Source organism: Cyprinus carpio, chromosome B15 (genome assembly GCF_018340385.1).
Source record: "Cyprinus carpio isolate SPL01 chromosome B15, ASM1834038v1, whole genome shotgun sequence".
NCBI lineage: Eukaryota > Metazoa > Chordata > Actinopteri > Cypriniformes > Cyprinidae > Cyprinus > Cyprinus carpio.
In genome coordinates, this window is record NC_056611.1 from 2,467,133 (window position 1) to 2,495,029 (window position 27,897).

Consider the following 27,897-nt stretch of genomic DNA (forward strand, 5'->3'; position numbering starts at 1 on the left):
ATCAAAAATTAAGTTTTTATATATTTACGGTAGGAAATGTACAAAATATCTTCATGGAACATGATCCTTAGTTAATATCTTAATGATTTTTGGCATAAAAGAAAAATCTATAATTTTGACCCATCCAATGTACAGTATGTTTGGCTATTGCTACAAATATACCTGTGCTACTTATGACTACTTTTGTTCTCCAGGGTCACATATTTGGTGTAATTGATGGAGTTAAAAAATTGCACTTTAATTAAAAAAAAGGTGCATAATATCTTTCACTGGGCGGTACTAATACTGTAAGTACTTTTAAAGTACAAATATGTACTTTTACAGTACCTAATATGTACCATTTAAGGGTAAATAATGTACAAAGATAAAATAATAAAATAATAAAAATAAATAAATATTAATTTTACATAATATATATGTGTGTACTGTGTATATTTATTATGTATATATAAATACACACACATAGAGTAGTGTGTTTCTATGTAAGTTAAAGACTGTGGTATCAAATGTTCACACATTATAATCTGTTACAGTTTAATATTTTAAGATGTTATAATATTCAGTTCCATTACTGTGATGTTCATTTAATTATTATTATTGTTATATTATTATTATTATTTTTTTATTATTATTTTTGTATATGTATAGTAAGCTTTGGCAATATTTTATCATTTACATTCATGCCAATAAAGCAATTTGAATTGAATTGAATTGAGTACATATTAAGAAAATATTTACATGTATATATTTATATTCATATAATTTATATTATATATAAATATTTCATATATATAAACATAACATTTTTCTTTAATATACATGCATGTGTGTGTATTAACATACAGTATACACAACACAGTACACACATATATATTGTGTAAACGAAATCTTTTATTTTGGATGTGATTAATGATTAATTTTAATGGTTATGCTTCAGTAAAAATGTTTAGTTTATTTATTTTAATCAAAATGAAACATTACAGGAATTATATCAAGATTAATTTGTTTTGTCAGCTTTACCTGTTACTCCCTTTAAAAACAGAACTATTTAGTTAAGTCACGACAAAATACAATCATAATATTACATTCCAAAGGCTTCTTATTAAAGGTGTCATATGATGCTGCTAAAAAGAACATTATTATTGGTGTAATGCAATGTGTTTATGAGGTTTAAGGTTAAAAAACATTATTTTCCACATACTGTACATTATTGTTTTTCCTCTATGCCCCACATTTCTAAAACGCAGTGATTTTTACAAAAAACATCATTCTGAGAGCGAGGTATACGCTGATTGGCCAGCTATCAAGTGCGTTGTGATTGGCCGAATGCCTCAAGCGTGTGATGGAAAGTTACACCCCTTAACACTGTGATGCCGTGTGTCCCGGCGTGATGAGACAAAACCAATAAAACCCATTACAAATTATGTGGGGACATAATTACTAATTATAATGACTTATACTGTCTTTTTACATGTTGCGTTGTGTATCGCACTGCATAAACATAAAACCATATCGGAGAAATGTCAAACAACAAGCTCTACTCTACTCAAAACTCAAGTTTGAATTATCAGTGGCAAATCCTTTACGTATTAAAAAGTACTTACAGTACTTACAATCAAGAGCTTGTAACATTCCAACGAGAAAGGAAAAATTTAAATCGCATCATATGACCCCTTTAAATAAACTACCGCTTTCATTTTACCTTTGCATATATTTATACTAACACAATTTAATTAATTCTATTTTAACTGCAAAACACTTGGAAATCCCTTAGGCTGTCAAGCAATAATTCTTATTTATTTATTTTTATTATATGATGTGTCAATTAATTAGATTTAATCAAATTTTGAAATAAATATTTTGATTCAACACTGCATAAATAATGACAGTATATAAAAAAACTGTTTTAATGCTTTATTTTCTTTACACATTATCGCACCAAATGAACGTGTTAAATCAGCCCTAGAAATAACGCTAGAGAAATATATAATTCAGTCATGAAACTCTTCGGAGCAGCTGATTGGCTTACTTAAAGCCGATTGCTTCATCCAATCATTTGTTTGCTTCTATCTACGTAACCTATTCATCCCTGACTGTATCGAATCAGTTCATTGCAGCGGGCCATGGGATTTCGCTAGCCCTCCACCTCCCCCAGCACCACCTGTCTAGATCTGCTCGGGGGGTTCTCCCTATTTTCCTTGCAGCAGTCTAAATTCAAATCACTGTTTCATGTGCATTTCAGTATCCTTACCAGTATTCCTGTATCCTTATTCCTTCAGCAGCAGTAGCAGTGGCAGTGTAGCAGATCAAGTCTGCAAAGACCAAGTTTATGTACATTCCATGCTTACTAATAAATGCTGGTAAAATTCATTCCGGGTGTTGTCATGATAGAACTAAAACTAACACTGATAACTAAAGCATCTGATAAGATTGACACACTGATATTGTATTTCAATCATTTATTACTGTTTGGTTTCAGTGTGTGTCCATGTGTCCATATTTGCAAATGTGTGTAGCTGAAGTTTAGGGAAACTCCTCCCTTACAGCAAACATGAGCAGACTCTACTCCTCCTTTTCCTCTTCACTTGCACTCTATTCCTCCTTTCTGACGGAGAGTTTTATCCTGCATCTGCTCTGGAGTCTTGGAAGGAGCCACTTGAAATCCTTTGGGAAAGGTTTTAGATAGAATGTCACCATCTCTGTTCTGAGGAGAACTGGGGCTGCAACGGTCAGCCAATGCAGAGAGGAGGAGAGAGAGATCCAGGAAGGAAACTACAGGTGAGCAGAGAGAAAGAGAAAGATGAGATGCCAGATAACCCAGAAAACATAGTCAACATTAGGCATGAATTAATTAATTTATGTGATTTTTTAATTAATAACTGAAATAATGTTTACGCTGCACTGACAAAGCTTTCTTGAGAAAGAAAACATGCTGTTTCATAAACTGACACCAACATTTTGAACTGTAACTTAAGCTTTATTCACTAAAATTATCCTGCAGCAGAAAATCCCCAAATCCCATATGCTTACATTGTCCTTTTCTGATGATAATTCCTTCATCTTTTCTAACTGTATAATAGTTTTTATGTAGTGGATCCCCTCAGACTTTCCTTGATGTTTGTCAGTAAAGCTTATATAATCCTCAGACTTTAAAGATTTTTAAACTTTCTGACAAGGCTTCGTCAATCCAACATTCACAGTTTGTATCTGAGTTATATAAACTGCTTCTGTATATTATTTTTAAGTAGTTTTGATCAAAGTGTATGATGAATAAATACAAATATGGGGAAACTACAGAGCTTTTAATCTCTTGTTTGACTTAAGGGTTTGAATTTCACAGACTTGTGTGAAGTCACACACACCTGACACTTATGCGTTTCCACCGAAATTACCCGGAACAATTGTACCAGGAACTTTTTTCCCCAAAAAACTATTTTCCCCCCAGACCTGTTGCTTTCTGTGTTTCCACCGCGGTCTAAAGTACCGTGAAGATTAGGCAAATAGTCTGGTGACGTAGCAGCAGAAATGTTCTTAGTTCAGGGAAATGTGTATATATACAGCCATTACAATGAAACTAAATATTATATCAATTGCTTCTTTTTATTTTCATTATAAAATATAGATAAATTGAATACAGACCAAAGATTACCTGATTTACCCAAAACTAATTATATTTTATGTTTAACCACTAAGGAGACATCAGAGCCAGCGGCACATATCAGAAGGACTAGCCGAGGTGAGGCTGCTCTTTGCGGATACATGATCACTGAGCTCCCGCTGATTGCGTGGAGCTGACCGTCTCCGAAATTGGCGAAACACATTTTTAAATAGGTGCTGTCTTTATAAATAAACCGCAGATTTGAGTTTTAAACAACTACATTCTCACCTGAAATACTTCTGAAATTATATTTGATGACACAATAATCCGAATAAATGGTGTTTTTTTATTTTTTATTAAGCGCAAAAGTTCAGCATGGTAAGTTAAGTAACTTTGAGAAAGTTCTGGATCTTTGGAAGGGTATTTCTGAGGGGCATTTTTTTACCCGGAACTTTATTTAGATCCTGGTTCCTGCGGTGGAAACACACCAAGTACCAGCCCAAAGTCCCTATTCCTGGGTAAAGTTCCAACGGTGGAAAGGCAGCTTTAATTTGCCTACACATCAAGTGTTGTGGTAGAGCACTGTAATTCAGAAACTTTCTTTTTTTTATTATTTTCATTTTTTTGTTTTATTTTATTTTATTTTATTTTATTTTATTTTATTTTATTTTATTTGTAAGCATTGATTCCAAAACACAATGGTGTTCAGAAATCACACTGATATGATTGAAATCCTGATTTAGACCAAGTTTTAGGTTGTAAACAATTAAAAGATAAAGATTATAAAGAACTTTTATGATGTACAATGAATAATAATAATAATAGTGAGTTGGCAAATCCACATTTTTCATTTACATATTTTAATGTTTGTTAATTTTAGTAAATATATATATATATATATATATATATATATATATATATATACACACACACACACACACACACACACTACATTTGATTTACACATCAGACTCACTATTACTGTAAGGACACTGTAATGCCATGTGATTTGATATTTTGTTGAAATGCAGTAACATTCATAGATTTTGTATTTCTTATTCTCCCAGTTATATGGAATATATTACTTTTTATGAAAGTGTTTGTGCTGTTGTGTAAAATGGTTCTCTCAGGGACTCCAGGCTGTTTAGGGAGCTTTTCTAACTACAGTGCACATGTTTAATTGGGTCATTTTATGCTCAGTGTTTCCTCTTCTGTATTCATTAATTAGTCATCTCAATTTATCTACATAATGATGTTCAGATTTATGTACACATTTATTGTGAGAACTATTTGACCCTCATGCTCTATTTGACCCAAGACCATTGACGTACCTCAAAACGATACTGAAATTACCAAACAGGGGTGCGTTTCCCAAAACCATATTTGCTAACTTAGTTAGCAACTTTGTTGGTTGCAATGCAATTTCCCATTGCCAACTAACTAAGCTGCTAACAGGTTAGCAACTATGGTTTTGGGAAATTTACCCCAGATCGATACTTACCGTATGTAAACTGCCAGTCAAAAGTTTGGAATAATTAAGATTTGTAATGTTTTTAAAAAGTTTATTCTGCTCACCAGGGCTGCATTTGATCAAAGATACAGTAAAAACAATTGGGGAAAAAATTAATAATAATATTATTACAGTTTAGAATAACTGCTATTTTATATGTGAATGCTTTGTAAAATACAATTTATTTCTGTGATCAAAGCTGAATTTTCAGCAGTCTCCAGTGTCACATGGTACTTCAGAAATCATTCTAATATGCTGATAAAGGAGATAGTCTATTGGTATTTTTATTCAGCAGTGATGTTAAAAAGAGACACTAAAACATTTATAATGTTACAAAAGATTTCTATTTCAAATAAATGTTGTTCTTTTGAACTTTCTATTCATCAAAGCATCATTGAAAAAAAGGTTTTTACAAAAAATATTCATCAGCACAACAGATAATCAGCATATCATTATAAGCAAATTAGAAAGACTTCTGAAGATCATGTCACACTGAAGACTGGTGTAATGATGCTGACAGTTCAGCTTTACATCACAGAAATAAATTACATTTTAAAATATATTCACATGGAAAGACTTTTTTTAAAACTGTAATAATATTTCACAATTTTGCTTTATTTACTATCATTTACACTACACATTTTTTTAATCACATAAATGCAGCAGAAGAGACTTCTTTCTAAAACATTGAAAAAATTTGATTATTTTAAACTTTTGACCAATATAGTGTACTGTACATGCCAGATTTTCTGTTTTTGATTCTTTATTACAAAATAATAACTGAATAATTGCACCATGTTTTAAAGAGGGGCAGAGGATTCTCAGATTGACGGTCAGAAAGCACAAAGGTTAACTGGCTGTTTTGGGGTCATAATGAAAAGGAAGAAGAATTCAGTGGAGGACAGCACCACGCTTATCGCCCTCTCGGACCATCCTGAACAAATCTACGGGAGCATGGAGGTATCACTGTAAAAAATTGTGCTGTAAAATAATGTTAATCTACCGGCAGTTGTGGTTGCCAACATTGTACTGTTAATTTACAACTTTCTATCATAAATTTACAGATCTTCATTTTTACAGTATGTTACCGTTATTATACCTTTTCATTTTGGAAATCGATTGCTTCAAACAATTTGAGTTAAAAAAGCTAGTGTTTATATGGTGTTAATACAGTGAACTTATTTCATTTGAGTCCACTAAGAATAGTTCTTAACATAAAATCGCAAACACTTAAAGTGTAATAATAAAGCAACCAAAACATGACTTTTTATTCAAATCTTTGTAGAGACCTTGCATAATTTTTTTATTTTTTTTTTACAGTATATTGCTGTATTTTCCTTGAATTAATGGTAATCTACTGACAGTTCTGGTTGCCAGAATGTACTGTTTTTTTTTTTTTTTTAAAGTGTGTTGCCGTAAATTAGTAACAGTTTATTACTGTTAAATTATGTTTCATGCTGTTTTTTCTTCATCTTACATCTTTAATCCTTTAAACTCCACAACAAATCCTTAGTTTTAAATAAAAACGTATAATGTGTGCACACTACAGAGTGTTAGAGTGATACTGAATAAGTGAAGTTAATGAGATAATTCTGTGATTGATTAAGTGATTAGTGATGAACAGCTGCTGTTAACAAGCAGAATCACTGAAGGAAAGAGAAACACAAGAACTACAACTGACTTCAGCCACAGCCTTAGATGAAATCAACTGAAATGAAGAAAACATTAAATCTCTCAAAATCTGATTAAACAACCCCTAAAACAGCATTACCAGCTTCACGCATTACTAACCAGATTGATACAATTTCTGTCAGACATTCACAGAAATGCAAGGGTTTTTTGTTTGTTTGTTTGTTTGTTTTTTGGTTAGTTTTTTTTTTTTTTTTTTTTTTTTTTTTAACTACCATGATGGAGATCAGTGTTTGCTTTAGTTGGGATCTTGAACCTTCATTTTTTTTAACATTAACTTTTCTTTAGCTGCTGTAAACATGTGTTTTAAAACATGTTTGTTATGGCAAAAAAGAACTAAGGTAAACTAAAATCTGTAATATTATACAGATATAGAAATGCTGTTACTACAAGGACTGCAGAAGGCTACTTTCTTGAAAACAACAAATTTTAACCAGAATGCATAGTTTTTTTTTACTGTTGTAATGAAAAAACAGGATGTTACTGTCAGAATATGGTCGTTTTTGAACGTGAGTGTACACAACTGCCTGTGTTTTTTTATATAAGTAAGTGCAGGTTGTTTACCAAACTCATCAGCGGTCACAAAGAGAGGAAGCTAGTTAGCCGTTAACAATGCAAGACAAACATAGCAAATGTCCTCACGTCTCTCACCCTCCACTGCTCCACCCTAATATCCCAGAAAAGACACATTACAGGCTTTTCATAGGAATTTTCTTGTAAAGATTTTCTTGTACGCATGAATGTCAATTCTTGTGCATACTGATAATGGAGATGTCTGCATGTTATTCACAGACGTGTGCAGCAGCTCAGGAAAACAAGAACGTGTTCAGTGATGGGGTCACCCGGATCGGTGAGTATGGGGAGACCAGCACTTCAACGAAAAGACTTCTGCGTCTATTAAAAAAAAAAAAGAGATTTGCTTAAACACAGAATTCTGAAATCTTAATTTAGTCATTTAGAGAAAGGATTGGTCAAAAAATGTCTTTTAGAGATTTTTTTCTAACATGTGTTTCCTGTAGTAGATTCATCTGTATGCCAAACTATCAATGTTTAATAAATTGATATTACATAAAAAGTGAATGCATTTGATAAATATGAAGACATCATTGTGAATGTGTTGACAGATTTTGTCTTGGTTTGGGAGGAATCTGTGAACCCCCTGAAGTCGGCAGAATCAGATGAAGTATCGTCCGGTTCCTCGCGTGACACTCACAGGAAGTGGAGGACAGAGTTTCTGTCCAGACTCCGGACCGCTGGTCTTCATCAGGAGATGGTATGTAACTCTGACTACATTTTCAAGGATATCAAATTCTGTTTAAGTTGCTTATTCAGCCTTGTGAAAAAGAAGTACACTTAGCATACTTTAAAAAGTACTGTATGTTAAGTGTACCTATTTTGGAAATAATATATACATACTTTAAAAACATATAATTAAGCACGAACTGTATGTACGGTGTTTGGAAACTTAATTGCAAGTTTAATTGGAAATGTGTCTTAGTTTACATTTATATTAAAGACAAATAGTTAAGCAGTGCTGAAGTCAGACTTAAGTCCATCTTTATATGTAATAATTTCATAATTTCTTCTATTGTCTTATGGCATGGCTAAAGTGTTTTGCTGAATGACCTGACAAACATTAATGGTAAACTAAAATATACTTTACAGTCATTTCTGTTGAAACTTGTATGGTATGTATTTAAGTATATTTGTTATTACACATTTGAAGGTGAGGAGACTAAGATGCAATTTATTACATTTAAAATTTTACCTTTAATAATGTAATATCAAATAACACACTACAGTCAAAATTACTAAAATTACTTTACATGTGCTTTAATATACTAGTCAACAGATGAAAATAAATGTACAAAATAAGTTATGATGTTTAAAAATGTACTTTAAAGTCAAAATTTCAGTTAGAATTTTATTACAATGTGCACTTTTTAAAGTTGTACTTAAGTGTGTTAAGAAACTGTCATGAAGTAATTTTACTTCATTAATATTATCTGCAGGTTTATTTATTTATTTATTTATTTAAGATATATACAACTACTAGTGCACATTCAATACGTTTAAGTGCACTTCTTTTTCCATAAGGAAAGATATTGGAGTATTCCTGTAAACATGGCTGTTGTAAGTTTACAGTATTATTTTCTGGGAGATTCAAGATGTTACCGTTGGTTACACAGTATGTTCAGTTATTAGTTGTATTACTACTTTTCCACAATCATTGTTTTTTAGGACTTTAACACTTCAAAACTGTCTGACAACACATGAATGTGTCCGTTTAGCCTGAGCTGCCATTCCTAAATACTAAACAACTAAAACAAATGAAAGATTATTACTAATTAATACTAATCAATCCTTACCTCAATACATTCTGATGAATATGTAAATGTAGTCTGAATTAGAATTAACTAAATGTACAGTAGGAATTACCGCTTTGAGTTTTCTGAATATTGTCTTAAAACATTTTTTTAAGGATGCTTTAAGATATTTAAAGAAGCATCAACACTTAAATGCCCCTTTAAAGAACCGAAATCAGATCTTTTAAGGTGCCCCGAACCAAACTGTCTGAAAGAACACTGTCTAATGCAGATCGAGGCTGGAGCTAAACTCTGCAGGAAAATGGACCTCGGGGGCCATAGTTGAGAGCCCCTGATCTAATGTTATGTCTTTCTCCTGCTGTGAATGTGTCTCAGAAAGAGGTTGTGCAGGGAAAAACAAAGACTACTTATGTCCTTCTGAGTGCACCCTGGAATGTTCTGTGTTATTATGCAGAGGAGATCAGTGTTCGAGTGCCATTACAGGTAAATCACACCTGATCTTTTGTATCATAAAGTAAATGATATACTCAATATCTTACTGTCCTCCTCTATTGGGTGTTTTCAGGCTGTGACAACTCCAATATCAATCTGGTCTGAGAAGATCCTAGAAAAACTGCACATCCCAAACATAATGGCACAAGATGTTCCCAACCTTCCACCGGACTACTACACCTGCCAGTTCCGCAGCAATAAACTAGAGAGGTACTGTTCCAAAAACAAAAAAAGGACAACATCTTTCTCTTTTAGGGCTCTACTGGTCATCAAATTAGCATTAGTCATGTTTCCATCCAAATTTTACGAATGAAACTTGTAGTGAATGTGATCCCATCGTAGTTTATGTGCATGTGTTCTTACTGAAAAAACAAACAAACAAACAAAACAAAACAAAACAAAAAATAAAAAAATATCCACCTCAGCTGAGCATATACATTTTTATATGTATTTTTTATTTTTTTATTTTTTATGCAGTACCCCAAAATTTTCAGAAACATATGCGGAGGGAAACTATTGACAGACCCACTTCAAGAAAGGTTGTGGGTTTGATTCCCAGGGAACACGTGTTAGGTAAAAATGTTAGCCTGAATGCACTTTAAGTCGCTTTGGATAAAAGCGTTTGCTAAATCCATAAATGTAAACAAGTTGGCATTTGGTGAACAAAGGAAGTGAGCTTAAAAAAACAGTAAAACATGTATCCAAACCCTGTGTGCTTGACAAAGAGGATGTGAGCCTGTGCAGTTCATACCCTTTAGTGTTTGCAGAGAGTCAGCACCTCCTTAAAGACAAACACTTCACACACTCCCAACACACACTTATGCAAAGTGCTTGCTTGCTGTGTCAAGTGACCCATATATTTACTCACACACACCTACAAACAATTTTGTATATTTCTGTGGCCCGGGGGTTAATTATATTAAAAGTTTTTTTTTTTTTTTTTTTTTTTTTTTTTTATAAAAAGTAATATTATTGGTTAAAATATAACTAATATAATGTAGCAACTTTTTCAACACAACCAGCAAGTTTGCCCTAATAAAGTTTTTGTTGTTGTTGTTGTTGTTTTCACAAGTTAGTGTTATTGTTTTGTGAAGAGCTCACGTTACTGTAGATGTGAGGTCTCATGTGTAAATATCTTTTTTACTGTGCATTTTTACTGTGCATTTCGAATCAAGCTTTTGCATGTATATACACTGTTATAAAGAGTGTGCAAAGAGAGTGTTTAATAGAAAACATTATCTTGTTTAATGCTGCTTTTAGGTTTCTTGGTCATGAAAACAAGGATACTTTTTTCAAGACCACACAGAGGCACCAGATAGTGAGTTTTGAGCAGTTATTTTTTTTCTTTTGCTAAGTGATACGACAAGTCTTGAGCTTTATACTGACATCTGTTGCTGTGGATGCAGCATTGCGTGAAAGTTAGCACTAACAAATCCAATGTAGAAAGATTCACAAGCATATTTGCATAATTGTCACTCGTGATTCATTTATTTCACACATTGGTAGTATTTCACAAATACCATGATGCATAGCATAGATCAGCTTTGTAGGCACTGACATGAAATAATAAGCACTATTCGTTTTCTTACATGTAATGCTTAGTGTACTTTTAATGTCTGTACAATGGACAAAATTATTTTTCTTTCTCTGTTAAGCTGTTCACACTGATCTGTCAGTTTTCTGTATTTTTCTCGTTGTAAAGCTGTATGAGATATTAGCCAGGACTCCGTACGGATCGTTGAAGAGAGGGGAGGTTGGCATTGGCCGGCTGGTTAGTGAGCATGTTCTCACTGCTGCTTTTCCTTTACATGAGGTACTGTAAGAGTCTTCTACATAATATCTGAACATTACCTTAACAAACACACCAATTATGTATGTTTCTCTCTGTTTACATATGTATGCCGCACTACTTTAAGCCAGTATGAAATCAAACTCACCTCTCTTTATGCATGTTGCTTCATTCTTAATGCATTTTCTGCGCCATTTCACAAAAAAAGTAATAATCTTACTTATACTTTAATTTGTATAATCTATGCAAGCACTGTTTAATGTAGATGTTGAACAGCTGATGATTTGTGTATTCCTCATTAGGGTCCATTTGAGATGCCAAAGACTCCAGTAGATCCACAGTCTCTCAACATGAGACAGATCCTGCATCACTACTGGGCTCGCTGGGCTTGCTGGAGGAAGTACCAACCTCTGGATCACATTCGTGAATACTTTGGCGAGAAGATAGCACTTTACTTTGCATGGTTGGGTAAGACAGAACATACATTTAATTTATACCAGGACATAAAACATGTAAACATGTTTAATCTTGTATCTATTATATTTTTTTGTTATTATATTATTTTATAATGTTATTTATCTATTATTACTATTATTAATTATTTTTTTTATAATACATAGTTCATCATAAGTACATTTTATAATAGTGTTACATTAGTTAGTTACATTAATTACATTGAACTAAGAATGGAAATACTTAAGCATTTTTTATTCTTAGTAAATGTTATTTAGACATTACTAATACATAATTAAAATGAAAAGTTCTATATGTTAATATTATTTAATGGGCCTGAGCTAACATGGAACAACAATGAACAGTTGTGTTTTCAACTTTTATTAACATTAGCAAAGAAAAATAAATGCTGTAACAAATGTGTTGCTCTTTATTAGTTCATGTTAGTTGATTTGTTAATTGATGCAACGTGTTACTATTAATAGTAATAAGTAGACGATTAAATAATTACTGAGTAGGAAGAATTCATACAAAGTTAAATAAAATAAATAAAACATAAAAAAAATGTAAAGTAAAAATTTAACAAAAAGTTTTTTAACTAAATAACTCTACAGTTTTCATCTAACAGGCTATGACTAACTTTCTGTCCTTATTTCTCTTGTCTGTAGGTTTCTACACAGGCTGGTTATTACCAGCAGCAGTAGTGGGCTTTATAATATTTCTGTTTGGTATCTGGCTGATGGTCACTGATGTGGCAGCGTGAGTATTATCACAGAATTGTTAATAACATTAATAATATTGCTGACCTAGCACTGATCCTGTCCCTTGACCCCACAGAGAAGAACTGTGCACCAGTGGAGACACCTTTGTCATGTGTCCGCTATGCAACATCTGCCGCTACTGGAACCTCTCCAGCATCTGCTATACTTATAAGGTGACATTCCTACAAGTTTTTAAATTATGTATAGCATTTTAAATAAGCTAAAAAAATAACTTTCTCTGCAAAATCACATTTTGTTCTTAAAATACTTGTTCATAAATTTGCAATAGGCAGGCTTGCTATTTGACAATGGAGGAACTGTGTTCTTCAGTATATTCATGTCTCTGTGGGCCGTCACCTTCCTGGAGTACTGGAAACGCACAAGCTCCATACTCTCCCACCGATGGGACTGCTCCGAATTTGAGGAAATAGAGGTGATTAAATTGGTTACAAAGTGTCTTAAACTTTAATATTTACTAATCCTCAAACTTGTTGAGTGATTTTTTATCTCTTTTTTTTTATATTATTTCCATTCTGATGTTAGGAGAGGCCAAGACCAGAATTCACAGCACTAGCGCCTATGACGGTTCGTAATCCTGTCACTGGGGCTGAAGAGCCCTATTTCCCAGAGACTCAACGACTGAGTCGTACTCTAACTGGTAACATGGTCATCATTCTAATGGTTAGTCAATGGATTTCCATCTCACAATTGTTAAGAAAACATCAGTTATCCCAAAAATTTCAAAATCAATTTTTTTCAGCGTGATTCAATTTTATTCCTTGTGCTTGCAGATTGCCATTGTTTTAATATTCCTAATAGCCATTATCCTGTATCGAACCATCCTAAGCATCATTATCTACAGATCACAAAATGGCTTCTTTATATTTTCAGTAAGTTTCTTTCTATTTCTTGTGATACCTGACCAAATTATCTAGATAGCGAATACAGTTTATGAAGTGACTGTTGCTCAGGCATCTTTTAAGATTTGATAATTTGCATTTACATGTATATGGGCATTTACATTAGCTAACACTTCTATTCAAAGTAACTTGAAAACCCTTGTGAAAAAGAAGTACACTTTTAATAAGAGTACTCATTATGAAAACAATATACTTAAATGAAAAACTTGACTTAAAAGTGCTTTTTTACTTCCGTAAGTAGGGCTTACTGTAAGTACATCTTTATATATAAATTCACATTTTTTTTAAAAATATGGTTAAAGTATACTGAACTATAAACTAAAATATACTTTAAAGTCATTGCTATTGAAATTTGTGTGCCGTGTTAACAGGGCCGGTGCTAGCCATTTGGGTGCCCTAAGCACAAATGCTTGGCGGTGCCCCCCCCCCTCCCTCTCCCCAAACCAACCACCCACCCACCCCCACCCACAACCAAAGAAATAACTACCATTCAGAATTTCTTAGTTAGGTTCTCTTTACTTCCAAAATAAATGCTGCAAATGAATAATTGGAACTGAACAATGTAAACACAGAAAGTTAAAAGTTCAAAAAAAGTTTTAGTGCAAATAACAGTATAAGTGTATGAATTTTATGAAGTATGAATTTTAAAGTGCACATTTTAAACTGCAAATAATCATGCATAACTGCACAGTAGAAATTACTCAAAGAGGGAATACATCTCTATAAAGAGACCATTCTGCTATTCTATAGAACTATATTAAACATTTTCACTACCATCAGTTGTCAGAGGCCCTGCAGAGGCACACGCCTACCATTTCCTAGCTGCAAAATCAGCTATCAGGTCATCATAGTGACAGTTTCTGAGCCACGTCCGTCCCCATTGATGTTGATGACAGCCAGACCACTTAAACGTTCCTGCCCCACTGATGAACGCAGGTACGTTTTGATGAGTTTGAGCTTTGAAATATATATAATTTATTATTATACAAAATAATTATACACAGTACACACACATATATCATGTAGACACAAACTTTTATTTTGGATGCGATTAATCGAGATTAATCTTTTCCCAGCCCTAATAATTTGAGCAACTCTGTGAATATGAAAATATACAAACACTGAGATTGTGGGGGTTTTTTTTTTCTAATTGCATTTTCACCACACAGATGTCGCCCTTGGCCGAACCTCTTGAAAATGACCGCATTCCATAGTACAACAACGAAAAATCTTTACTCTAAGCGTTCTAATTTGTCAAAATCACATCACGTTCAGTTGCAGGGTTTTTCTAAAGGTCAGACTGAGGAGATAGACATTGTATTGAAGCGAAGAAATTACAATAGGGAACGTTCTGCACTAATAGCTATATGCACACGTGACACATCTGTACGTACGGGGAAAAATTAGCTTTATTTGTCATTCAAATATGACGATGAGGACCCTAACGATTGGCCTTCCTTTCCTGCTCAAAAAAAACTGCATCTTTAACAGCCCAAGTTTCACAATTTCCCGGACCCCGTTTAAATAAAAGACACAGTTGGGGTATTTTTTAGATCTTAAAAAGCATTACTGTTAACCATGATATCCTACTAGAGAAACTGAAAAAAATATGGTGTAAGAGGAGTAGCTCATTCTTGGATAAGTAGTTCTTAGAAAAAAGGTATCCATATGTCCAAATAGATAATTGCAAGTCACAATTGTTGCAAGTGACATGTGGGGTTCCCCAAGGCTCTGTCTGGGCCCAGTGCTTTTTCTGTTGTACATCAACGACATATGTGAGGCTTCCAAAGTATTTAAAACTGATATTATTTGCGGATGATACAAATTATTTTGTTCTGGTGACAATCTGAAACAACTTTTGGATACAATGGAAAAAAGAAATGGTACTGGTAAAAAATTGGTTTGATTTGAATAAACTAACATTAAATATAAGTAAAACAAAATTTATTGTGTTTGGTAATCGTTTACCGAACACAATAAGTAAATTAATGATTAATGAAATTGAAATAGAAAGGGTGTCGGCAATTAAATTTCTTGGGGTGATAATTGACAATGACTTAAATTGGAAGCCCCATATATCCTATACTAAGAACAAGATTTCAAAGTCAATGTCAATATTATATAAAGTTAAAGACTTATTAAATTAAAAATCATTATATACCTTGTATTGCTCCCTAGTGCTTCCATACATTACTTATTGTGTGGAAGTATGGGGGAAATACATACAAAACAATACCAATTCAATATTTATGCTACAAAAGAGAGAGCCATACGAATAGTAAAGAAAACCAACTATAGGGAGCCAACAAACTCCCTATTTATTGAACTAAAGGCCCTAAAGTTTAAAAGAATTAGTAGAACTAAAAACATTACAAATTATGTACAAAGCAAACAATCATCAATTGCCAGAAAGTATCCAAGGGTTGTTTACAGAAAGAGAATGTCAACATGATTTAAGGGGAACTTGTATGTTTAAAAAGAACCAAGTGAGGACCAATGCAAAATACTATTGTATTTCAGTTAAAGGTGTAATTCTATGGAACAGCTGTCAAGAGGAATTAAAAATATGTGGGTCACTTAGCAAATTAAAGAAGCTATTTAAGAATAAAACACTGAAAACTATATGAAACTATTTAAAGAGTGATAAATGAAAGCGGCTTTTTGTTGTATTTTGGATTGTGGAACTGTATTGATTGGCAAAAATAATGTTATTGTAGTCTAGTTATACTAGTTTGTCAACAGTATATTGATGTAAAACAACAGTTTTTTTTTCTTTATTTTTATTTGTTTATTTATTAAAAGATGAGATGTTTTAAAAAGGGTAGGCATTATAAGCAAGAGCTTCAGCCTACACCTGTTCAGACTAATGTAAATATGTTGTTGTACATTAGCTCAGTTGTGTTGAACCTAAGTTGTCCGTCTGAAATAAACTAAACTAAACATTCAAACTCAACAACATGCAGGGCTAAAAGCCCCGGATCTTTTGCACTACTAGCGACGCGGACGCGCCGACGCCCCTGGACATGCATACTACACGCAAGGGCTACAAAACTAACATTTTTATTTAAAACATTGTCTTACCTGCAAGCGACGCGCGAGCATCATCCCGCTGTCTCTTCTTTTTTCTTTTTCCGCCCCCCGACTCTTGGTGCCTTTTCGAGGCCATGTCTGAGGTCGGTGTCTGCCAAATTTGACATTGATTGAGGCATAATCGAACAGACCACTGGGAGGTGGGGGAAGGGGGGGCACCAGAGGGAGACTGGCACAGAGATTCACCTTTTTTTCTCGACTAATTTGGTCTAGGCCTATATTACTTTTGTATTGCTTTTGTATATTAACATGCTTTTAGAAATATTTTATTTGTTATTTATACTAGTAGCCTATTGTGATGATTTTTTTCACGACCCAGATTTTTTGGTGCCCCCCCCAAGCACTTGGTGCCCTACGCGCAGTGCGTGATGTGCGTGTGCGGAGCGCCGGCCCTGCGTGTTAAATACATTTGATACACACATTTATATTAAAGAAGCTGAAATTTAGTACGTATAAAATGCATTAAGTTTAAATGTAATATCAAATGACACACTACAATTAAAATAATAATAAAGTACTTTACATAAACTTTAGTATGTTAATCAACACATCAAAATAAGTGTTTCTTTAAAGAATGACAAAATATTTTTACAATGTGAACAAATAAATTAAAACATATTTTGATAATAAATTTGACATTATTATTATAAATTGCATTTTTAAAAGTGAACTTCAATTTGTTCGATTTTTGACACACATCTTACTGGTGCACTCTAGATGCCATAATCAATGATGTAACCTGGGATAATCTGATGTTTCGGGTCTTTCAACATCATACACCCTCACCCAGGTGACCCAGCCAATGGTGAACAGTCCCCTACTTGTGTCTAGGTAGCTTGTGTGGTCCATGGATTGCCTTTTGATCCACAGCCATCTAGATGCATTCTCAGCGGCATCCATGAGGTTCCTGAAGACTTTCTTCTTGTGTGGTCCCCTGATTCCCAAGAGCTTGAGGTCCCTGCAGAGCAACTAGCCGGCAAACCTTTGGCAGCCAACTTTGATAGGCAGGCAACTGGTATTCCATCTTCTGCTATGGCATTCACCTGCCAACTTGTCATACTTGGCCCTTTTTCATTCAAACACCTCTTCCATCTGGTCTTTCCAGTCAATTCGAGTAGAACCACCTGCCTTGATGCTTCTGAAAAGAGGACCATGTCAGGCCTAAGCGTGGTTGTGGTGATGGTTTCTGGGGATTTTAGCTGCCTTGCCAGGTCATCCTTTCGCTGCCAGTCTCGAGCTGTTGCCAGAAGTGCCCTCGCTGAATTCCTGCTCAATTGTGGTTTCTCTCCAGGCTTGACAAATGCAATTGAGTGCTGTGCTGGCTGCTGGTGCTTGCTGAGAGAGATACCTGTGCTGAGGGTTCCTGCGATGACCCTTAGCAGCTAGTCGTGGTACCACCGATAACATCTCTTGTCATATTGGGCCTTGTCATATCGAGGTTTATGGTTACAGCAAAGCCCTGCATGTCCATGTTGTCACTGTCCCCACCAGCACACTGTGCCACAACCGTGCTTCAGCCTTGTCGACTGCCTCCTAGGTCCTCCAGTTCCTACCTGTCCTCAAGTCTACACCAACTGAAGAAGCTAATATGTTAGTGGATTCTCTGCACAGCATCACCTCTTCTGCTTGAGAAACCATGAACTCCTCCACCAGGCTTCTGAAGGGCAGTTGTAGCTTGTTCTTACTCCCGTACAAAGCTATGCTGCTGATGCTGCCAGGGAGACCCATGTCTGTCTGGCAACCTCCCCCTGCTATCTTATCTTATTCACCACCAGGTGTTGATCAGTTGACAGCTCCGCACCTCTCTTTACCTGAGTGTCCAGAACATACGCCCACAGGTTCAATGATACTGTATGGATCCACCCGCCGTCCCAAAAAGCGGAATCCAGCAGCCTGGTCAAAGGTTTAATGCGTATTCGGTCTTTTATTTGCGCTTCTGAATTTATCAGGATTTAGTTTGAATTTTAGTCTAGCTCCGTGTTCAATCTGACTCCAATTTCACATGATCATTAAATTTGGGCAATATTTCTATCAAAAGCTGATCACAGATATCGATTGTTTATTAATTTAGATATTTGAGTATTCTGGAAATCCCATACTTTCAATTATTCGTTCACTGCAGACCCGGTATCGCTTTAGAAGAGTCATTTCAGCCGATTGAACGCTCTTCCCGAACACAAACTCTTCAGTTCTGATCTTAAACACTGGATGCAGGGTAAATATCTACCTTTAAGTCGGTCACACTCTGCTTACTCGTAACAAAAAGCATAGTTTTTATATATTTACGAAAAATGCAACTTAAGGCAACAATAGTCAGAAATCGAAATGGACTCAATTGATGTGCCCTATGCTCAATCTATTAAACCTTTCGTATGAAAAATCCGGAACACAGATTTGAGGTAATACCTTCGCTTTAATCTACTAGAAATAATGAATTAAGAATAATGCAGAATAAATCAAATATAACAATTTATTATCAGTCAGGTAAAATTGTATCATGTCAATTACATAATGAAAACAATTAGAAGCCAATTTAGAAAGGATAGTGTAATTGTAAATCACATTGTAGTTGTGTTGCAACTTTGCTCCTGCACAAAGACACTGTAGCCATATGGGGAACGGCCAAGTGATCCACGCAGGAGGCACACAAATTTAACATAGTCACACATGTAACAGTTATCCTAATTTAAGACACATGATCTAAAATGCATAGCAAAGCACTCAGGTGTTTTAGAGAAAAAACTTAACTAGCCAATGTGTACATGTAGTAGCACAAACAACTATACAGTGTGCTCTATAGGCACAATGTGTTTAACACAATTACATTTTTAAATAAATAATAGTATACCTGACTTCAAGAAGATACATAGTATGGAGCATATGAAATACACTCCACACTACGGGCTTTCTGGCTACAGAATCGCCCAGTAGTGTTATGTCACTTCCCTTAAATACTCAGACCAGACAACAAAGAAATCTTCAAATCAGTTGTAAAAACATAAAAGTCCTTTTGGTTCTTTAGGTTCCCGTGATCACATCAGGGTCACACCTGGTTGGAGATAATCATTCTCAAAGACCTCTAAAGGGGGACACACCTCCTTCTCAGCAGAACACAATTCTACAAAAGTTTTCAATCTTTCTTATAATACAAGTGACTACTGTGAAATTGAGACCATTTTACCAATCGCACAGAGACCTTTAAAATGATACCCAACATGAAAAGTTTACGATCATGAATCCTGAAGATATAGTAAATGTTTTATGTGAGCGTAAAAACTTTTAGTTGCCTGGACCATGTGCCCAGGGGGGAAGGATGGGTGAAGGTACCAAAGAGCAAATGGTCTTTCTTCCAGATCTTCCTATCTGTTGTCTTGTGACATGGCATTTGCATTGCAAGAGTTTCTGAGTGTTTGGCTCCACGAGGAGATCAAAGCCCATTGTCTTGTTGCATTTGCATTTGCATTGCGAGAGTTCCTGAATGTTTGTCTTCACAAAGAATTCATTTCATAAGGAAATAATTTCACTCATTACAATACCAATACAAAGTTGATCAAACACCTTTGGCCTAAAGTGGTCTGGTGTCCAGTATACTTAAGAACAAACATGGTGTTTGTTTTGGCCAATCCATGCTAAGCACAGAAATCCAATAACAAATCACCAATTGGGTTCATGTTAGGCAGGTCGTTTCTTCCAGTCACCCCCTGCCAGGATTTTCCATCATCCACAACTTTATCCAGCAAAACTATGGATTCCCCAGGTGGTATGCCTTCCAGGGCCCCACTCAGGACCTCCAAGAAGGACAGACACTCTGAGTTGTGGTTCTGTGTATAAAGGCAAAAAGTCACAGCCGTCCCCTCCAATGACACAAAGTTGTTGTTAGTGGACCCTCTCATCTACCGGGCAAAACTCCAACACAGTGAAGCTGAATTGGGGACTTGTGAGTATTCCCAACCCTGCTTGGTAGCTCCCACCCTAAGTGACTCCAAAAAAGGAGAGAGCACAACTTCTATCCTGGGGTTTGGTTCCAGAGCCAGAGCTGTGCATAGAAGTGAGGCCAACTATATCTAGCTGGTAACTCTCAACCTTCAGCTTCTTCCCCACCAGAGTTCAAATTCCATATTACTCAACCAAGGTACTTATGGCAACCTGCCAGCTCCTCTCCCAGGCCTGGTTCCAGGAGAGGGCCATGGTCTCACTGTTCTGACTCATTTGTGTCATAGGGGATTGTGGGGGGTATCACTCTTTGTTTGGCCTCTCATCTGGGACCAGTTTGCCCAGGGAGACCTTACCAAGAGTCACGGAGGCACTGAAATCCCTCCAAGGGTGGGTCATTACAATGAAGTTAATTGGTTAACAGATATTCAGGAGCAGGGGCACGCCCCAAACAATCACCTGACTTCCTGAAACCTCCATATATAATGGGTCACCTTATACCGTGACCTATAACCTTGACGGCGCTCTGTTCGATTCAATATTACTGGCGACACTTCAGGATCACCTCTCATCATCCCGATAACAGTCTATTTCCGAGCGGTCGTGTTCGGTCGCACACATTCCGGGCCACAAGTGCCTACTCCCAGGCTCATCTAGGGAGGTCTCTGAGCTATTCCCAGTCTCCACCCTCTCCGTCGGTGGGATACATTGGGGGAGATAGGTGTCTTCTTTTGGGTTGTTGTAGGGGGGTTGGAATTCTCGCTCCCCTTGTGAGCCGCTTCTCTGACGCTTCCTCAGCGTTCCCAATGCACATCTTTTAGAATCCAGAGCTGAGGACAACTGAACCATGGATCGCCTTCAACACGCACTTAAATCCAAGGTATCCAATTCAATCGTGCAGATAACAAACAGTTATTTCAACTATATTCAGTATCAATAAAACTTCTGTCATGACAAACTTTGAGCCCTCAGCACTTCTGGCAACTCCTAGGGAGTCACTCTCCGTCACACGTGACGTCATGAGAATTCTCCTCCAAAGCATCAGACAGCAGCTCCCTCTAGTGGCAGGCAAGACGTAATTCCATCTGCACTCGCTCAATCTGATCTCTCCCAAAATTCTTCTCTTCTCTATGCTCACAGTTTGCTCATAAAACTCCACTCACAAACATCCTTTCATCCCAACATCCATTCCTATACCCTTCCCTTCCGCTGATTACAGTAATACGGCTCACAGCCCAAAGACATGCAGTCTGGTTAAATTGAACATTCTAAATTGTTCCCCCTTGACTCGTATGTATTACAGACTTGTGTACGGATCGATTTATGTATTAACTGATTTTCGCCATGAAATATAGCCACATATGCTGGTATGGCTTAATAAGTAAATAAACAAATAATCAGCAATACGGCTCCATGTATTATAATAATTATCTATAGCTACTTCTAAATTCCAGATGCCCATTCACTGTCTCTCATGCCAAAGTCCTTTTAAGACAAGTCATGTCACTCGGCGGCCATCTTTGAAACGCCTCTTAGGCATGCAAGAGCAACTCCTATCTCTTTGTATGGGAAACATCAAATTCTCCAAAACTGTTCACTAAGCTTATGATTAAATTTCATATTTGAAATCACCAAAGAAATCTGACAACAACTGTGTCATAAATGTTGTTATTTTTGCTCAAATAGCGTTATTATAAGCTTATTATAAGCGGACATCTTTGAAACGCCTCTTAGGCATGCAAGAGCAACTCCTATCTCTTTGTATGGGAAACATCAAATTCTCCAAAACTGTTCACTAAGCTTATGATTAAATTTCATATTTGAAATCACCAAAGAAATCTGACAACAACTGTGTCATAAATGTTGTTATTTTTGCTCAAATAGCGTTATTAAAAGCTTAATTATTCAGGCTAGATCAGTCAGTGCGCATGCACAGTCCTAAGTGCATGTCTCAGACCATTGACTGTTTCTATAGCAACTGGGACGCTTCTAACAGCAGCTGCAGTGACGCGCTTACTTTTCAGAGTAGCGATTAGCTCTTTCATTGAGAAGGCGGGGCTTCCTGCGATTGAGCGGCCATATTGAGCGTTGCATTTTTTCCCCATTCAAAACGAAAGGAATGACACGTCTTGGGTATTCTTTAGTCTTTGCTCACGCAGACCAGCCAATTCTATTTCCAAATCTTCTATTCATTCTCCCCCTCCCACCCTCTCTCCCTGCATCTTGCAACACACCCCACTCACAAACATCCTTTCATCGCAACATCCATTCTTCCCCTCCCTCCCTCCCTCCCTCTCATCCTGCCATCTTGCAACACATTCCACTCAAAAACATCCTTTCATCCTAACATTCATTTTTTCCACCCTGACTTCAGCTGTTTACAGGAATATGGCCCTGTGTCTCTAATAATCTCTAACCTCTACTTAGAAAGTTTAGGATTTTATGAAGCTTTATTGTATTTTAATTGTTTGCATGAAAATAGCGTAAGATGCTGACCTGGCATTAAATTAAAATATACTACTAATTAATAGCTTCTTATTTCCCCCTCTTTCTATACCTCCGAATCTCACTCTCTCCCTCCCTCCCTCCCTCTTTCCCTCCCTTATTCTACCTCCTACCCCCACCAATATCCTCTCATCCTCAATACCCCCCCACTTAAAGACATCCTTTCATCCTAGCATCCATTCTTCCACCCTTCCTTCAGCCATTTTTTTTCAGCAATATGGCTCTCATGCATCCTAAAAATTCTCAATAGCTACCCTTACAGTCCTGAAGCCTCGTCCAGCACCACTACCTCATGAGGTGCAGTCTGGACTCCTTCAACCTCCAATTCTATTCCAAATGGTCTATCCATTTCTCCCTCATCAATACCCTCTGATCCTGCCATCTATCAACAAGTTGGCTTAAAACCCACTCACAAACATCCTTTCATCCCAACATCCATTCTTCCAACCTTCCTTCAGCTGTTTACAGCATACGGCTCACAGTTTTCTAATGATTCAAACAGCTACTTCTGCAGTCCAGGTGCCTCATCCAGTGCCCAAGGGACCCTACCTCACATGGGCCAGCCAGGACTCCTCCAACCTCCAATTCCATTTCCTCTGGTCTAACTTTTCTCCTTTCCTCCCTCCATCAATACCTGCACATCCTGCCATCTAGCAACAGGTACATACTTAGCCATAGCGACACCACCTACTCAGCCAGCTTCAGCAGTCCATCACCTTCTGTCTCAGTAGCTCTACGCTCACAAATAATTCAGCAGCAGGTCGTCTACAGCATTCCAACCAAGGGTCATTCAGGAGCCCTCTTAACCCTGAACTCTACTGCTGGATATTCAAATTTTAAACATCTCTTTACGTGAACTTGTGGAGCTCCCTCACATACAGCTTCAGCATGCTCAATTACAGCCCCCTCCCCCCCTTAAACCCCAACACTTCTTCATGCAAACTACAGCTCTGCTGCAGCTCCATCCCCTCCAGTTATTCCAATGCTAATAGAAATGCCCCTCAGTAAACATTAACCTTTCCTTAAATCATTCCTTAAACTCATAGAGGCCGGCCAATCCTGCAACAGAGGCAGGATGGCACGCAACAACCTCAATCATCTGGGCTGCCACTTGTCTAACTGCAGGCTCCTTCACACCTGTGTGTTCTGTGACAGAGCCCATGCGAGAAACTCCTGCCCTCATAACCCTACAACACCAGCAGACTGACTTGCAAAGCACCTCCACACTCCTATCAAGAACCTGATATAGTTGACAGGCCACTAGCTGAAGAGGCTGAATTAAATCAACTTATCTTCTCTCCACGACACTCGCATTCCAACCATTAACAGTATCATCACAACCCCAGAATACTTATTCACTTAGCAAGCCACGGAGCTTGGCTCGCCAAAGCCGATACCACTAATGCCAAGTCTTGCCTATTCATCAAGAATCCAGTGAGGCTTCTGGTAAGGTGCCATTAATTCACCGTGAGCCACATTCGATTGCAGAAGCAGCCCTAGGATGTTAGACTCTCTTTCCAAAGCTACGAAGGATTCTTTCTAACAACCACAGACTCCTTTATGTTCTTCACCTCCTCGAAGACTTCAAATCATTGCACCTTCATCTGCACCACCATAATTAGGATATCCACACCAATCTACATTTTCACTGAACTCTGCCTTCCATTATCAGAGTAGAATCCTCAAAGCCTCACACTTCATCTGAGCTAGACAGATGTATTAAGCGCCAGCTACCAGGACTTCTAGGCCACCTTAACAATGCCATCCAGATAATACCTCAAGGGAAATCCTTCGCGACAGACATTCTGTCAAAAGCAGCAACCATCGCAATGGAAATGTGCCTCCGGCAACAACACCTCTCATCATGGAACAACATTTTGTTACATAATATCTATATCTCTCATCCCGACTGCATCCAACTGTACACTGATGCATCACCCTAAATAGACTTAAGCAGTTAATATGGTGGCTGCTGGGTTGATTCCGAACAGCCTCCAGAATTCAGTTCCCACAATCCACAGTCAAGAGCAGTCTCCACAGCATTATGAAATATATCCCATAGTCATAACAGCCATCCTTTGGGGTCCGAATCTACTCATCCACTCAGACTATGCAGCAGAAGTCGAAACTATAAACAAGGGATGATTATGTTTGGCAGTTATGCAATTCATGCATAGGCCCACTTAATCTCTACTCAACAACAATTCCTCCTCCGAGCAACTCATATACCAGGACTCCTCAATCTCGTAGCAGACTGTTCGTCTCATTTCCCATTTCCAGAAGTTAGACTTGGCTACAGAATAAACATGCATCCCTCCCTGGTCATACCACAGATCAGACACCAAGAGGCCATTCTTAATTGCCTTGCTCCAAGCATGATCTCCAGAATACCTCTCCAGCTGGAACAGTCTCAAAGCTTCCTTTCCCATCAACTGACCCGCCATCCATTCACAACTTAATATCTTACGCTCATTCCTTCCTTAGATCCACACGTGCGTTTCTAAACCTACTTGTCAGGGATCAACTACTCCTATGAATAACCACTGGCTATGATTGCCCAGCTTTCTCTCATTCTCACACATTAGTACTAACAAAGGCTTATGAAAACAAGAACTTGCGTTAACCATTGAATGCCTGAACTATTTAGCCTCCGCATCCTCTCCGTATGATCAGGCATTCCAAGCTCACGCTTAAATCAGCTCTTCCCAACTTTGGGGGTCCTAATTGTCCGGTCTAAATATATGCTAGAGACGGTACCCCCACCCTGAGTCTCGCTGAGCCATCAATTCTAGATGCCCTGATCAACCTGACCATCATCCCATTCCCTCGACCCCTTCATCCTCTTTCTACTCTTCCCCAACTCTCTGTTCAACTAACAGTTTCATAGCATGTTTGTGGCGTGGTCCTAGCTAGTGAAATGGAATAAATTGGTTAACAGATGTTCAGGAGCAGGGGCACGCCCCAAACAATCACCTGACTTCCTGAAACCTCCATATATATCAGGTCACCTTATACCATACTGCTAGTCTTGTTCTCTCAAACCCACCCTTCCCTCTCTTTCTCATCCATTCAGCCAACCTTATCCCACATTATCTTTCTTTCAGGTTGTATCGGGGGGTCCTAATTGTCCGGTCTAAATATATGCTAGAGATGGTACCCCCACCCTGAGTGTCTCTGAGCCATCAATTCTAGATGCCCTGATCAACCTGACCATCATCCCATTCCCTCGACCCCTTCATCCTCTTTCTACTCTTCCCCAACTCTCTGTTCAGCTAACAGTTTCATAGCTTGTTTGTGGCATGGTCCTAGTTAGTGAAATGATGTTATCTGTAACTACAGTTTTTAAAATATATATATATTTAAGATTTGAAGTACTCTACAATTCAATAATTTAGTGTTTGTCAAGTTTTTTTTTTAGGTTTTCCTAGGTTTTTATCTCTGCCCAAACTTGATAAACAGCTTTTAAGTTTTGAAGGACGCAAGAGGACCACTCATCTTTAGTGTTTTTATTTTTCTTCTGCTTGCAAAGGCTTAGCAAACCGATAGTAGAAGCAGCACAGAAGCTGTAATTGCAATTGGAATGGAAGGTTGATAACCTTTAAAAATAGATACAAACACAAAATATGCATTAATATAAATAAAGATATTTAAACTAATATTTCACATTCCATTGAATTCAACATTAACATTAACTATAGTCAATTAAAGCAGATCGAATAAATGGGTTTCATTTATAACATTATAAATAAACTATAATGTTAACAAACTTAAACCTTTCAAAACGTAATTGCTCTCAAATTTCAACATAAATCAAATAGTGCTGTCAAACGATTAATCGCGATTAATCGCATCCAAAATAAAAGTTTATATGTACATAATATATCTGTCTACTGTGTATATTTATTATGCATATATAAACACACGCATATACAATATAGATTTAGAAAATATTTACATGTATTTACATGTATATATTTATATTAATGTAATTTATATTATATATAAATATATTTAATATATAAACATAACATGTTTTTCTTAAATATATACATGCATGGGTGTGTATTTATACATACATAATAAATATACACAGTACACACACATATACTATGTGAACAAAAACTTTTATTTTCGATGCAATTAATCGCGATTAATCGTTTGACAGCACTAAAATCAAACAACATCAAACTTAGCATCAAGCATTGTAACAAACTCCATCAAACAAAATCCACATAATTTAAACACAATACCGACATTTCACAACTTCAAAGTTGATACTTAACATCAACACAGATAAAAATGTTAACAATGTTCATGCCGGTTTCAGGGTTGAATTTCAACTGAATGGGTGAAAGCCCTTCGTTTGTCAATGAAGACCTTCTCCAAACTTTTCACCTCCATGTGCTCTTAGAGGTGCACCATTTTATCATTCCCCCCTGGAAACACACCCTTATAGCTTCCATCTCAGCAACCACACTGCACTGCCCTCTGCAGGAATTTCTTGTTCTTCTTTTTCACAAGCAATGTTCCACAATGCAAAAGTTCCAAACCTGCCTAGATGTAGCAGGCAAACCTGCCTAGGAGCAGCATAAAATTTGCTAAAAATTTAAACTGAGTCTTGGAATATAGTAAATTTGGTAGGTTTCTCATTCAAGATTAGCCATATTAGCCAACTAACTTGGATAAGCTAGAATTGACCTACTATAATTGAAAAGTTGTTGCTAACATGTTATTTGCTAACATTTAAAGTTGATGTAAAATAATTATTGATTAGATCAGATATTGCAGCACAATTTTTACATAATAATTTGCTTACTAAGAGAGCTTTTT

The 27,897-nt window shown here is 36.5% G+C and overlaps 1 protein-coding gene across 1 annotated transcript in view; it reads left to right on the top strand.

Annotated features, from left to right (window-relative positions):
- Window positions 1–2,533: 2,533 nt before the first annotated feature.
- Window positions 2,534–27,897, top strand: part of LOC109081359 (anoctamin-7-like) — a 31,510-nt gene continuing 6,146 nt past the window's right edge. The window contains exons 1-14 of the mRNA XM_042738907.1: window positions 2,534–2,778; window positions 5,915–6,068; window positions 7,590–7,647; window positions 7,922–8,070; window positions 9,500–9,607; window positions 9,690–9,826; window positions 10,877–10,934; window positions 11,319–11,429; window positions 11,708–11,873; window positions 12,527–12,617; window positions 12,696–12,792; window positions 12,909–13,052; window positions 13,163–13,300; window positions 13,411–13,509. Of these exons, the coding sequence (XP_042594841.1) occupies window positions 5,982–6,068; window positions 7,590–7,647; window positions 7,922–8,070; window positions 9,500–9,607; window positions 9,690–9,826; window positions 10,877–10,934; window positions 11,319–11,429; window positions 11,708–11,873; window positions 12,527–12,617; window positions 12,696–12,792; window positions 12,909–13,052; window positions 13,163–13,300; window positions 13,411–13,509 (1,443 nt within the window). The 5' untranslated portion in view covers window positions 2,534–2,778; window positions 5,915–5,981. The remainder of the gene's footprint in view (window positions 2,779–5,914; window positions 6,069–7,589; window positions 7,648–7,921; window positions 8,071–9,499; window positions 9,608–9,689; window positions 9,827–10,876; window positions 10,935–11,318; window positions 11,430–11,707; window positions 11,874–12,526; window positions 12,618–12,695; window positions 12,793–12,908; window positions 13,053–13,162; window positions 13,301–13,410; window positions 13,510–27,897) is intronic.